At 48.1% G+C, this 14,893-nt stretch overlaps 1 protein-coding gene and 1 pseudogene across 2 annotated transcripts in view; both read right to left on the reverse strand.

Moving 5' to 3' along the window:
* Nucleotides 1-521: 521 nt before the first annotated feature.
* Nucleotides 522-14,893, reverse strand: part of Colq (collagen like tail subunit of asymmetric acetylcholinesterase) — a 95,988-nt gene continuing 81,616 nt past the window's right edge. For both annotated transcript variants that reach the window (XM_051141599.1, XM_051141605.1), the window contains exons 12-16: nt 11,295-11,400; nt 3,366-3,505; nt 2,938-3,057; nt 2,397-2,517; nt 522-643 (exon numbers count right to left, since the gene is read on the reverse strand). In XM_051141599.1, coding sequence (XP_050997556.1) covers nt 537-643; nt 2,397-2,517; nt 2,938-3,057; nt 3,366-3,505; nt 11,295-11,400 — 594 coding nt within the window. In that variant the 3' untranslated portion in view covers nt 522-536. The remainder of the gene's footprint in view (nt 644-2,396; nt 2,518-2,937; nt 3,058-3,365; nt 3,506-11,294; nt 11,401-14,893) is intronic.
* Nucleotides 4,926-9,734, reverse strand: LOC127186891 (cyclin-dependent kinase 1-like; annotated as a pseudogene).

Raw genomic sequence — 14,893 nt, forward strand, 5'->3', positions numbered from 1 at the left:
CCTCCCCTTTCTCTCTCTCCCCCCCACCGTGTGTGTGTGTGCTTGTGTATGAGAGAAAGAGAGAGAGAGAGAGAGAGAGAGAGAGAGAGAGAGAGAGAGAGAGAGAGAGAGATGGGGGTAGGAGTGTGCCGTGGTATACATAGGTTCTGGGGCTCAAACCGAGGCCACTAGGCTTGCACAGCAAAGTGCCTTTACCCACGGAGTCATCTCGCTGACCTCCTTTTTCTTCCTCGTAGAACTGGGAGTTGAACGTTGGCCTGCTGAGCTGTATCTTAGGCCCCTAAGGTTACACCCCAATTCTGGTATGCTCTCCTTTAGCTTTGTGGAGGTGGCTACTGTGCTCTGCCCTGGCCCAGCATGACACCGAGGGCTGACACCGCTCCGACAGAGGCCCTTTTGGGGACTGTGCTGCTTAGGGAGCATGGGCTCTACCCTACCTCAATGTTGATAACGTACCAGGAACACGGAAAGCCCTTGAGAATATCTGCAGAGGAGAGCAGGGGAGGGGAGGTGCCCTGAGAGCATGGGTGGCCTTCCTACCCAGGGAGATAGGTCTCGCATGTCAGGTATCCAAAGTCAGAGCCGTCACAATCCTCCACGCCCTGGTGCCGGTAACCGTCTCCACAGTAGGCCCGGTGACAGTCTAGAGGGACAAGAAGTATAGCCCTGAGAAGGGGCAGGGTGGAACAGGCTTGCCTACACAAGTAAGGGCAGTGTGGCCCAGAGGAGTCCCGAGAGCACTGACCCATGTAAGAAGCAACTGCCATAAAGCTCAGACTCACCCAGGACCAAGCGTCCCACTGACATACCCTGAAGGTTCTGTATAACAAGCGTACTGGGGGACATGGGCCTTCACACCATCTGTGAGACTGACAAGACGGCACAGCCTGCCCTTCATATAACTACTGTGGGGTGTTGGTAAGGTAAGGTTTAGGAGCTGGGCACCCCAGACCCTAGTCAGAGAACATGGTGAAGCCTCTGTCAGCACAGCTCTGGGGAGGCAAGCAGCCTCTAGGCTCGTCCTGGGTACCTGAGGGACCATGCGGTCTCCATAAAGACTTCTGTCTTCACACAAAGAGTAAGATTCTATTCATCCACCCACCCATGCATGCATCCATGAAACCCCTACCTACCTACCTACCTACCATCTACCTACCTACCTAGCTATCATCTACCTGCCTACCTACCTACCTATCTGCCTACATATGGTCTTGCTTTGTACACATGGTCTGGCCTTTGGTTTTTTGGGTGATCTTCCTGCCTCAGCTTTTCACATGCTGGCATCACAGCTGTGTGCCACTACGCCCTGCCCACCCTTATTTTTAGAGGGCACAGACTGCACACTAGTTTCTTTTGATTATGACAGAGCCTATTGAAGGGATCCTTGGAAAAGCAGGTCACCCCATAGATTATCATTCAAAAGTGGTCAGGGGTCTGGGGCATCTCTGCTGAGAGAATAACAACCTCCCGCTGCCTCTCAACCCTGGGTGGAACCTCATCTCAGTCATCTGTCCCTGAGCTTCTAGAATGCAAGGGCCACGACGGTGTTCACACATTCCTAGTTCTGACCTAAGCAAACCGGGTCACGTATGGACACCCTGGCCCCAAGCCACACCCAGACAACCCCTTCATACATCAGCTGGAGGGGTTTCTGAAGACGTGAGCCACCGTCATCCCAAACCTCTCTTACAGTCGAGAGAGAGAAAGAGAGAGCCAGGCTCAGCTGGAAATGGCCTCCATCCTTGATGAGCTGGGTGGCAACCAGAGCCAGCTGCTGACCCCTGTTCTGACTCTGAAAACTGTACTTCTATCTTGCTTTATGTAAAAAACACTTTATCTAAAAAACAAAACTGGTCACTTTATGTAAAAAACAAAATAAAACAAGAACACAACACAAAACAACAAAACCCCCAAATCAATGCAAATCCTCCAGAGCCAGGCCCTAACACTGTCGAAGAGTCTGGAGGCAGTGTTGGCTGCCTTCCCTGTCCACTGACAACTGACAGGGCTTGCAGCTCATGTTTATCTAGAAAAGGAGTTCTGATTCAGCCCAGCGCCGCCTTCTGCCTTTCTCTGTAGCATACAAAATGAGGGCCATCACCACCTTCTCCTGAGCCTGCAGCATGGGTTTGCCAAGAAGTGAGGCTTGGAAGACAGAGGGCCAGGGTCAGGAAAAGCCTCTCTAGTGACATGACCCTGAACACCTCTGTTGACATGCTTGGATGAGATGAGGGAAGGATTAACGTGTGGCCTAGGTTGGGAAGGAACTCTCCATCCCCCACCCTGCCCCGCCCTGTACATTATCTCTTGACTTTGCCTCAAACTGTCATAGCTGATAGCCAGAGCTTGCCCCACCCCCTTTGCTGGCCAGGCACCCCAAGCTGGGCCCCACTCACCAATGCAACTGTCACCCACATCATGGTTACCATCGTCACACTCCTCCCCAGGCTGCAGGACCCCATCCCCACAGGTGCCACGCTGCTTTACGGTGTAACCCACAGGATAGAAAGGGGTTAGCTGGCCAAAGAAACACATAGGCATTAACGATGGTGGCATGCTGAGGCAGCCACAAGGTAGGAGAGTCTCTGGCCCTGGGAACAGATGCTCTGGGTCTAGGAGGCATCTCTCATCTTCCTCTGGGGGCGGGGGAGGGGTGAGAGAGAGACCATCTTTCTCAAAGGGACCGCTGGCTCAAGATGAGCTTTTAATTAGGCATGGGGCTATGGAGGGCTGCTCAGAAGCTGGGGGCGGCGGGGGGGGGGGGGGAAGGATGCGTGGCCCTCTCCTGCAAGGAGGGGGGAGGAGGGAGGATGCATGGCTCTCTCCTGCAGACACACAACAGAAACTTTGTCCCGCCCCAATTGTCTAGCTCTCTTCCCTTCTAATAGGAGTGTCCCTTTCCTGGCTGAGGACAGTGGGATCACAGCCCCAGAGTACCTGGATGGGGAGCCAGCCAAGGCTGTCTTTGAAGTACAAAGATCGCTGGTCTCTGCGAAAGGCAATGGCATTCTGAGTGGTCAGCTTCTCCAGCTCCTCCTGGCTGTTGACCACAAAAATCTGCCAGAGGACACGGTGGTCCTTTCAGACAATAGAATCTCAAGCACATCGAAGTTAGTCTTGAAAGTAAAAAATAAACTGAGAAACACGCCCCTCCCTCGATGGCCTCACGTCCGAATTAACAGTTTGCTTGTTCTCCTTTGATTTTTTTTTTTTTTTTTTTGTCCCCACTCTGTAATTTCCCACAGTGACTAGGTGGCCATTTAACAAGGGAAAGCGAATTTTCTTAAAGTATATCATAAAGGTCTAAGATCAGGTACAGAGCGTCCTCAGCACCCACCCGGACCATGCGTGCCGGAGAGCCTTACCGCAGGAACTCGAGGGGAGCCGAGCCCATACATGGGGTCCCCGTGGGAGGGGTTATTCACATTCACTGGGGGTCCACAAAGGCATCTTCCTGGAGGCCCTGGAAATCCTCTTTCCCCTTTGAGTCCCGTGACAAGTTGTCCTAGGAAGCAACAGACTTGTGTAACTAGAGCCAAGGAGGTCGGGAGGCATGAGCAGCCTGCGCAAGAAGAGACGTGAAAGCTCGAGGCAGAGGACCGGCAGAAGGAGAGGCTCCCAGCTATGATGTGGAGGAATAAAGGAGAAACACCCAGCAAGAAAGGAAGCCTCCCTCCAGGCAAGATACTTGATCCTAAGCAGCCATAGTTTGATCTTTCACTAACAGCCTCTAAGAAAGATGAGGGGTTTGTGGGACCTGCAGTCTCGAGAGCAACACCTAGAGGCAGAATCTAGGTAATAGATCATCTGTAGATTATCTTTCGATTTCCTTGTTGGAGAACATCGCCATTTGTGAAATTATTAAATGGGTCTTTTTGTAGATGGATATGCGGTGGATGGAAAACTTTTACTGTATTAAAAAAAATGATTGTTATCCACCTCCCCTTGGTGGGGAGGCCTGGTGGCACTCAAAGAAAGAATAAGCAGGCTACCAAGATGAGACTTGATAGCCTGTGACCATATAGTGGGGGAGGAGGTCCTCCTCTGTCATAGACCTAGGGGAGGGGAATAGGATGAAAGCAGGAGGGAGGAATGGGAGGATACAAGTGATAGGATAACAATTTAGTTGTAATCTGAATAAATTAATTAAATTTAAAAAACGATTGTTATTTATTTGGGGGAGGAGGGACATACCAGGTCACACGAAAGGAAGTCAGAGGACAACTTTTGGGAGTTGGTTTTCTTCTTTCCTCCTACCATATTGGACCTATAGATGAAATTCAGGCTATGGCAACAAGTGACTTTACCCACTGAGCCATCTTGCCAATCCAACTTTCACTTTCACTGTCTTTAAAGGTTTTTTTTTTGTTTTTTTTTTTTAAGGTTTTTTTCTTTTTCTCTTTCTTATTTTCTTTTCTTTTGGTTTGGTTTCAAGACAGGGGTTCTCTGTGTAGTCTTGACTGTCCTGGAACTCAATCTATAGCCCAGACTAGCCTCACAAAGATCCACCTCCCTCTGCCTTCTGAGTGCTGGCATTAAAGGTGTGCACCACCACTGTCTGGCCTCGTTTTAATTTTTACTCATCATTTATTTATTTTGAGATGAAGTCCTACTACCTTGCGTAGCCTGGTTTTGAATTCTTGCAAGTAATCCTCCTGCCTCAACCTTCAAAGTGGCTAGAACGTCTGGTGTATACCACTCTACCCAGTCTTGCTATGACTTTTTTTTTTACACATATACAGAATTATATTTAAATTCACATGGAATAACATTTGCATGTTAATTAAGTTATATGTATGAAATTAGAAAAAGTCCCGATGATGGTTCACAAACGAAGACAAGAAAACTATACAAGACAGGAAGAGCGCCAACAGTAAATGCCACTATCTTGCCCTGCCACGGCAGGCAGGGACTTCTACAGAGAGCTACATCTTCTTAATCTGATTGTCCAAGTCATCAAAGTGTGGGTGACTCTGGGCCATTTTACAGGAAACTCATTTGGAGGGATCACAGACAAGCATTTTCGAGAGCAAAGCCAAGCCGTCTTCATCTAGCGTCCTGACATAGGATGTGAGGCTCCCTGGCTTCCATTTCGTTGTTAGGGGTGCCCAGAGCTCTGAAAATCCCGAAGAGCTGGTCAATCTGTGAGTCGTCACAGAAGAGCAGCTTCTTAGTCGTCAATTCTACAAATACAGTCCCCATGCTCCAGATGTCACCCAGGGTGGAGTAACGAGCTGAGCCCAGCCGGCATGTGTGGGGATCAGTAGCACAGCACTGCTACCTCATGTGTGTACACTCTTACATGTGTGTACATTCCAAACGCTCTAGCAAGGCCAAAGTCAGCTAGTTTGTTCTTTTGCTGTCAATCAATAGAGTCTGAGGTTTCATGTCTCTGTGAAGAACTCTTCGGGGGTGACAAAACACACTCTCTTGGAGGATTTGGTGCAGGTAACTCTTAATGCATGAAGAATCTATGAACTGATCAGGAGGCATAGAATCCCAATACTCCTTGAGATCCATGGACAGGAACTCATGAGCACATCCTGAAGACTGACTGACTATATTTGGAAGTTCTTTTAATAGAGAGATTTCCCGAATTGCAGTGCTAGGCATTCTGTCCTCACTTTTTTTTTTTTTTTTAAAGATTATTTATTTATTATTATGTATACAGTGCTCTGCAGGCCAGAAGAGGGCATTAGATCACATTATAGATGGTTGTGAGCCACCATGTGGTTGCTGGGAATTGAACCAGGAACCTCTGGAACAGCAGTCGGTGTGCTTAACCTCTGAGCCATTTCTCCAGCCCCTGTCCTCACTTTCAAGTCTGATTTTCTTCATGGCCACCGTCTGGCCAGTAGTTCTGTGTCTGCCCTTACACACCACACCATAAGTACTTTCTCCAGTTTTCTCTGTTCTGATATAGTCGGCCACAGTTACACAATAGGTTATGACAAACCTTCTTTGTTCCTGCAGCGGCCACACCGCAGGTCCGATGGCCACACCATAGGTCCAGACTGCACTGATGTAGCGACTCCTGGAGCTCAGAGGCTGAGTGCTGCCTTGACTTTTTAAATGGTGTTTTTGTTAAACAGAGTCTCACTTGGTAGCCCACCCTGGCCAGGAACTTGCTATATAGCCCAAGCTGGCCTCAAACTGTGGCAATTCTCTTGTCTTTTTCTCCCAAGTGCTGGGATTACGGACTTAAACCATCACACACAGATTCTTCATCATGGCTTTCAAAGACCTCGAAGCTTAAGTCACACCCAAAGCAATTCCGTACAGACCTCCAGACACCAATAGGTTTTGTTTTTCAGTGCTATGGATGGAACCCAAGGCCTTTACTTTGGTTAGCGCTCTGCCACTGAGCCACCCTCCCAGTCCTGGAGCATCTAAAATGTTAAAGGTTTTCAAAATGTTCCATTGTACATCATGATGGAGACCCACTAAGGAAATGGCTTGTGTACAGACTATCCCCCATCAAATCATCTTCCTTATTCTCCATCGCTCCATTTCCCCAGGGTCTCTTATGTCCCTTCTACTCTCAGTTCAGACATCACCTCCTCAGAGAAACCTGTCCAAGTCCTCTCACTCTGTCACACTCACTTTGGTACATTCGCTACAAGCCTACACATTCTGAGATGATTCCGCTAAGGTCCCCATTCCCTCAGGGGGAGTTTGACAAGATACAAGAGTATCTGGTTGATGATTGGATAACTAACTAGAGAGAGCAAAGGGCTTCTCGACAGACTGGAAGTCACACTCGTCTGTCAGAAAGATGCTGAAGCAGGACCCATTTGACAGGACAAAGCGGGCAGGATGAAGAGAGCGGTGACATGCCACTCCTTTGGGAATAATAAGGGCCGTTGGAAGTGAGCCTGTCCTTGGCCTTGGGCAGTTCATCTGGGGCCAGTCAGAAACTGGGAACAGAGTTTGTAGATCCTAGAAGGTCACAGGGAAGAGGCCACACCCTAAAAAGGACCCAATGAAAGACCTCCAGCTCCTTAAGCCTTCCTGAGCTGACTCACAAGCTGGTTCAACGTCAGATAGCAACTTACAGCTCTAACAAGGAAGAAGAATAGAGTTCTGTGGAGAAAGCTCCAGTCTTGGCTTCTGATATTTTCAGATGGCTCCAAAGAGACAAAGTCACCACCAGCTCTGGAACATTCTGGTTGGTAAAACACCCAGGGAGCATGAGGAATTTCTACCTGGAGAAGTGGAACTGCTCTGTACAAGGAAAATGGTATCGGAGCAGCCTTCTGGAATGTTCTATGACCCCAGAACTTTTCAGACATTCAGCTAATTAGCAGTGTGGCTGAGAGTTAAAGTCATGCTTCACCTAACTCTGTTCCATTCAGGTGACAGATCTACTAAGAGCCCAGGTGCTCCCAGGGGGCTGTCATTCCCAAGCACCATGCTGATTCACTTATAGCCTGGATACAGGAAAGAATTGTCCAAAATTGTAATCACGTTATCGCAAATTACCTCTTAAATTTTGCCTTGATTCCTTCCCCACTCCCATTCTCTCTTTCTCTGTAACTTGAGTAACTAAAAAGTTGCCACCCTTTCCAGCTCCTTCAGCATCAACTGGCCCCAAGGAAGCTGAGCTAGCCTCCCAACCGGACGTGGCAGGGAGCTCCCTGCCATGACTGCAGTTTCCCCACCGCTTCCACTTCCTCTGAGCTGTCAGAGGACACCCATCATCTTGCCAGCTTCCTGCCACGGCTCTCCAAAGGGCACAACAACTTGAACCCCTTTACCCCAGCCTTACTGACACCCCCTGTTGTCAGAGGCCCTCACTCCCTGTCTTTCCCATGAGCATCTTGTGAGAGGCAGGTCAAGAGGGGGATAGTGTGAGGAGGCAGAGGAGCCAGAATGACAACCGAAGGGCTGTGTGTGGGTTTCAGGAGCCACAGGTGGAATCTGGACTGTGGTGGCCACCGCTCAGCTCCATGGCCTTGAGGAAGCTCAAGGTTCTTAGACATGAAGGAAGGACTGGGACAGAGCAGCGGATGGAACACACTCTCACTTGTGTTCTCTGTTATCCAGAGAAGGATTTGAGGAAGAAGCCGAGGACACATTTCCTCTCGAGTGGCTTTGTGGCTTTTTTAAAAAAACATTTTTATCTAATTTTTAATTTATGTGCATTGGTGTGGGGGTGTCAGATCTTGGAGTTACAGACAGTTGTGAGCTGCCATGTAGGTGCTAGGAATCGAACCCGGGTCCTCTGGAAGAGCAGACGGTGCTCTTAACCACTGAGCCAACTCTCCAGCCCCAGCTTTGTGGCTTTTTGTTTGATTTGTTTTCTCTAGGCTAGCCTTATGATTTCCCATACTCTTCTTGAATGGACACCAGGCTATGCCACACTATGTGGTAGGCTTGGGCCTTTTGTCAGATTAAAATGTTGGGGGAGTCACTCCAAAGGCCTGCTCTAACTCTGTATTATTATCCAAGTTAGGCACAGGGATGTCCCTTCTAAACCTCTACCTACACTTCCTGCCCCCTAGATTTTCACAAAGAGCAGGGAGACTGCTCCATTTTGCCTCTTCGTCCTTTTCAGCCCCTTATCTCTGGGTGGCTCCAGAGGAAGCAACTGGAAGGGAAGGGACAGGGAGGGAGCATCAGTTTGAAGAGATGGCCTACAGTCCTGCTAGGCTGCAGGTGTAACCCAGGAGAGACGGAGTAAGTCTCTGGAGGGACCAGTCCCTGAATGGTTCCACCCACCAGATGGCATGTGGGATGTGATGCTGACCCAGCTCTCAAGGTGGTTGGCATCTAGCAGGAAGATGAGACACATCTGTAGAAAGCAAGTCAGATGTGGGCACAGCTGAGCAGCAGAGAGTTTGCCTGGTGGATATGAAGCCCTGACACACACACACACACAATGTCTGTACGCCTGGCACTTGGGAGACAGAAGCAGAAAGATCCCGCGTCTAATGTCATCCTCAGTTACATAGTGAATTAAAGGCCAGTTTCGACTACATGACAAGAGGCCCTATCTCAAAAAACAAAAAAAAGGAAAGAAATGTGGGAAGGATTGTAAGCTTTGTCACAGGTGAAAGCAGTCTTGGTGGGCTTTGCCCTTGGACACACCACAGATACTCCCTGAGATTAACCTTGAGATAGACTGGGTGGAGCCATCCTGGGCCTGGAATTCAGAAAGGGGACCAAGGAACTCCACCTAGACTATTGTGTTTCTAATCAACCCTCAGTGGGAGAGGGAGACCGCCCCTTGCAGGTGAGAGACAAGCAGGCGGAGAGGACAGGAGAGGACCGAGAGGAGCAGCAGATTCAGCAGACTGGGCTGGATCGGGAAGAGGGTCAGCAAACGGGCCGGACCAGCGCACAGGCCAGAGACACCTAGGGACCAGTCCCGTGGAACGGATACCGGAAAGTTCACTCTTGTTTCCCTTTAACTTTTTCCCTTTTGTGTAAGCTAGTTGGGTTGTATAGTAAAGTTTAATTGTTAAAAAAACAGAGCCAACAAAGAAATGAAGGCGAGACAGACAGATACAGAGGGATGGCGGGAGGGGGGTACTCAGTAGGTAAAGGCACTTGCCAAACCTGATGACCTGAGTTTAGTCCTCAGCACCCACAAGGTCAAGGACAGAACCAACCAATATGTTGTCCTCTGCCCTCCACAGGCATGCTGGGGCACACTCATACACACTCACACACACTCACTCTTTCTCACAGGCATACCCTCCTACCTTCTCCCCAACCCCCCTTTCCCCCATCCCCGCTCCCACGGAATTAAAAGGAAATGAGAAAAGAAAGAGCAAGTCACCAGTGGTTAAGAGTCATAACCAAAAGGACAATGCATCCTGTTGGAGAAGATGGGGTGGTAGAAGGGAAAATAGACATACCTGTTTGGGAAAGAAGAACCTAGAAGATCAGGAAAGGAAAACAAAACTGTGCGGGATGCTAAATCCTTGAGTTGCAATTCTCAAGACTGACTGCACAAACATGTCTTTCTGAGAGCCTGCTCATAGCCCCCAGGCCCAGGAAGGAACCAGGTCAGATGGGGGTCAGGTTTGGTAAGATACATAAGCACAGTGGCACCATTAAGGTCTCGGTTTACTAACCACCTTCATATGAGTCTATCCCACCAGCATGTCCTCAGAATCCTAAGGGTGGTGTTGTCGTTGTTTTATTTTGTTTTCTAGGCCAGGCTGTCCTCAAACTCACAGAGATCCCTGCCTCTGCCTTCTAAGTGCTGGGATTAAAGGCGTACACAGCTGCTATCACCACCTGGCTCTTCACCTAACCTTTTTGTGGCAGTTAGAAAGATAGGGAAGAAAAAGACCCAAGAAAAGTTTTGAGTGAGATGGATTCTTCACAGAATTTTGAACAGGATGGAGTCTAGGAGTAAACTTCCCTTTGGTTTAAGGGAAATTTTGGTTTAAGGAAACTTTCTGACAACCTCACTATGTGGTGGCAAGCATGTTCCCATAAATACAGTAGGAGAAAGGTATTGTAGAATTTCAATTTTACTAAGAAAAAAAAAAGCTGTGGGCTGGATATGGTGGTGCACGTGGGAGGCAGAGGCACGTGGATCACTGTGAGTTTGAGACCAGCCTGGTCTACAAAGTGAGCCCAGGGTAGGCAAGACTACACAGAAAAATCCTGTCTTGAAAAACCAAAAAAAAAAAAAAAAAAAAGAAAAAAGGGGGGGGGGGCGACAAAAAACAAAGAAAAAGCAACTCCTTTTGTATAGTGAGGATAGACCTAGGAATTCTGTCTTTATACAGGTGATGCGCTCTAAAAGGCCTCATGATGAGCTGATAAAGGAAGATAAAGCACTGAGCTAATCAAATCAAGTAGGCAAAACAAGGTAGAAGCACACCTACTTCATCTTCAATGATCGACTCTTAATTTCTTTTTAGCAGTTCCTTCCAATGTGCCTGATATGTCCAATGTAAATAAACAACCTTTCATCACTTCATGTAAGGCAGAAAAACCTCAATGCCTTCTTTATTTCTGGGTTTAAGATAATGTTTGGAGCCACGAAACATGTTTTTCTAGAAAAATATTTTAGTGGATGAAATAGGTACCCTTTCCACTGAAGGTATAAATGACATCACCAATGTAATTTGCCCCATCTTTGCTTCCTCTGTGTGTTCTCAAGACTGTTAAAACAAAATTCAGTGAGCCGAGTCATAAAGAATTATCAAAACATGTGAAAGAGACTCTGGCAGTTTCTAGCAAGAGACACACAGCAGAGCTCTGCTGGCCTCTCTGGGAGACCTAGTTGGGAACGCAACTGTGTAGATGAAGTGAGACTGCGTAAGTCTTACCTGCAGACGGGGGCCCTGGGGGACCTGGAGGACCTTGACGGCCAGGTTGACCAGAAGGCCCGGGCTTGCCTGGCGGGCCCATAATTCCACTGTCTCCCTTCTGACCCTAACAGAGAGAAAGATAGATCCCACTGTTATATCATGGCATGACAAGGTGCTTTCCCCACATTGCCTCGGAGTCCGAGAGCACGCAGCTCAGACGAGCCAAAGCTCATGCTAGGCTACGACTGGGTCTCCAGCACCCGGCTCCTGAGAAGAACAGAGCAAGGGGTCTTTGCCAGTTTGAAGACTTCATTAAGTTCTTTCTCTGTTCTAGAAACACAGCACAGGACAACGGAACCAATTCACCTCATCCCCTGGCATGAGTTTTTAGGAAATAGAGTCTCAGGGCAGGACTTTGCAACACCCTAATGTTTACATGGCTGAGTTAGATCGATCGTTTAAGCTGTTCATCTCTGTATTAGGATTATTTTCATTCCATCAGAAGAGTTGTTTATACCCACAGACGTCCCATTGCCTTCTTGGTAGAAACCCGGCTCCTTACTGAGTCCAAGAAGCTGATCATGGCCTGCTCTACAGTCTTGGGTCAGAGTTTGCTGTTGTTATTTGGTCAAAAACACCATGACTCTTATTTCACTTCTCAAAAGATTCTCTCTCTGCCCTAAACTCCAAACTTTTTTTTTATGCCCCTCTGCCTTTCATTTTAAGCTCTGATGTCTCAGGAGCAAAGCCTTCCTAGATCTCTTCAGGCAGCATTTGTGTTTTCTCACCACATTCTCTCAAGGCTTTCTTCTTCAAGCTGAGTGATGAGGAGTGTTGAGGAGGTGCAGGCCTCTCATCACAACACTCAGCAGGCTGAGGCAGAGGGAGTGCTGCTAGTTTAAAGGCAGCCTGGTATACATAGTGACTTCTATTTTTAAGCTACAGTGTAAAACTCAGTCTCAGAAAACACACACACACACACACACACACACACACACACACACACACACACACACACAGTTTTTCCTAGCATTTGTTTCAGAGCACTGATCATAAATTATTGTGTGGTCATTTCATCACTGTCTCCCATGAGACATAAGTTCTATGCAGTCTAGAACCTACCATGTTCACTTTTTCTCCCCAGAGCAAACGAAGGAGGAGAAAGAAGATGGTAGTGCAAGGGAAGGGATTGTTTTGTTTTGTTTTCCAGACAGGGTCTCTCTGTCTTGGCTGTCCTGGACTCGCTTTGTAGACCAGGCTGGCCTCGAACTCACAGCGATTCGCCTGCCTCTGCCTCCCAAGTGCTGGGATTAAAGGCGTGCGCCACCACGCCCAGCTACAGGGAGGGATTTTTGATGACCTGTTAGTCAAGATATTTTACCTTGACAGTGAGGCCCTGGGCAACTCATGTCATTGCTTTGTGCCTTAGATTTCTCTTCTCTAAAGCAGGGCCAGGAAATACGCACCCACCTAGGTTCATTGTGATGTTAACAAAGATGGCAGGCGTGAAAAATGTAGATTGTGGAGAATGAAGGGTGATGGGGGAACGAGCTGATTGTCCTAGTGGCTGGCCAGGCTTCATCTTCTCTCACGGTGAAGGGAGTTCTGATTTTCTGAGAGTCCTTTTGGGAGTTTCTCAGGGAAGCTCAACTACTTGTATACGCTTGACCAAGCAACCTCTAGTGAAGAAGGCCATCTTCTTTATCCTCTTGTGCAGCGTTGGAAGAGGCACGGGGAGCCCTGAGTTCCCACCTCAAGAGCCAGAACAGCTTGATCAATCGTGATGATTAGTGGGATGTCAGATATTCCCAGCAAAATGTCCCTCACACCCAAGAAGGTCTCATTTCTTGAGAGTCATTCCTGTTAACTACTCCATTTCCAATGGCAACATTGACTCAGTGAGGTGCTGTTCTGCCTGTCAACATGGTCCTAGGGGCCTTCTCCGTAACACCTGAGATGTTGCTATACTTGTCGCAGGGGACCCATGAAGTTAGTTTGTTTCCAATTCTGCCCTCACAGTGGAGGCTGTTAATCCTCAGGCCAGGGTGAAGCGTTCTACATGGTAACCAAGATGGGTCCCAGAATGGTGAAGGAAGTCACACCAGCTTAATATAGCCAGTAAGGCTTGTTTTTCTACAAGTCAGGCCAGCTGGCTCTGAACACAGGAAGTTCATGACTCAAAGGAGCTGGAAACACTCCCCGACCCTGGCACCGGCAGCGGAGGGATCTTCTGCTTCGTTGATCATTGTGCGGAAGGCGACATGTCTTTATGGTAGGTTTCACTGAGCCAGCTTGTCCAGGAAAAACGTTACTTATTCCTTATCTGCCATAAACTTAGGAGGTTTCTCTTGAGGAAGCCTTTCTGGACCCTTAACTGAAGTTTTTTTTTTTTTTTTTAAGTGTCTGGATTCGAACTCAGGGCCTATTCTACACTTGGGGAAGCACTTTATATACCTAGGCCCTGAAGGCTTTTATGACCAAACCAACAGCAGCTTGCCTGAACCTGACTGGAGACAAACAGGACCTGAGGAGAGCCATAGCAGACTCTAACCCTGGCCTGGAAGTTGGCTCCGCTGGACAGGCTTGGGCAGCGACTCTGCCTCCCTTTCCCTGTGGCTACATGGGAGTGATGTGAAGGCAGAGAGATTGACTAGATGCTCTCTAAAATCCTGTGCTGGAAATTCCACTCTGGAATCTTCCTAGAGTTTTGTTTCCTAGTTTAGAACTAAGTTAAAGCTACGTCCAGAAATTACGGTCACGGATACATGAGTCTACACTAGGCATGAACCTGAGACATGAAGGAAGCTCCAGGTCAGGCTTCCAATACAGTCCCAGTGTCTGAGGAGTAGAAAGGTACCATGGAGGGTGCACAGGTCAGCTGCAACATCGTGTAAAAAGGGCGGACTTCCTCCCTGATTCTTCTGAGCCCTCCAAGCTCTTATTGTCACCCCGACATCACCACTATCATTGGGGTCAATACACAGCCTACTCACCTTTGGCTTTTCCAGGAATGACAAATGCTACCCCAGAAAATATTTAGATGGCAGAAGCCAACAGCCTCTTCCAAAACTAATGTAGAACATTCTAGAATGAAATCACGGTAGGGGAGAATTTTCTCCCTCTTTTTTTCTTTTTCTGAGCCTAGATTTAAGGAAACTGGAATTTACGGCATGCTTTTGAGGCCATGTGACCATGCCACCCTGTGAAACTGTCAAAATGAGAGTGACATTTTGTGACTTTAAAAACAAATAAACAAAAACAATCTTGCCGTATTTGACTTAAATAATTGTACATAATTTGTCTTCAGCTGAAAAACAAAACAATGTTACTGTAAGGTCCAAATTATCCCGAGCGGAGCCAGGTCACTTCTGCACGAACTTAGGAAAGATCATTAGGGTCCAGGTGCTGCTGTGACTCTGACTCTGAATCCCATGGGCGGCCTTAACCAAACATAGCATATGCTGAGGTCTGGTCCAGGCCAACGGTTCCAGTGTCTTTAGGAACCAAGGGCCAAGCACAGGGTGGATCAGAGGCAAGCTTCCGGGTACAGACACTGTAGCTGCTGGGGAAATCTGTGCTCAGCAAACCCGTGGGTGAGGCTCATGTCAACTGAAGTC

The sequence above is a fragment of the Acomys russatus genome, chromosome 3 (genome assembly GCF_903995435.1).
Source record: "Acomys russatus chromosome 3, mAcoRus1.1, whole genome shotgun sequence".
In the NCBI taxonomy this organism is placed as follows: Eukaryota; Metazoa; Chordata; class Mammalia; order Rodentia; family Muridae; genus Acomys; species Acomys russatus.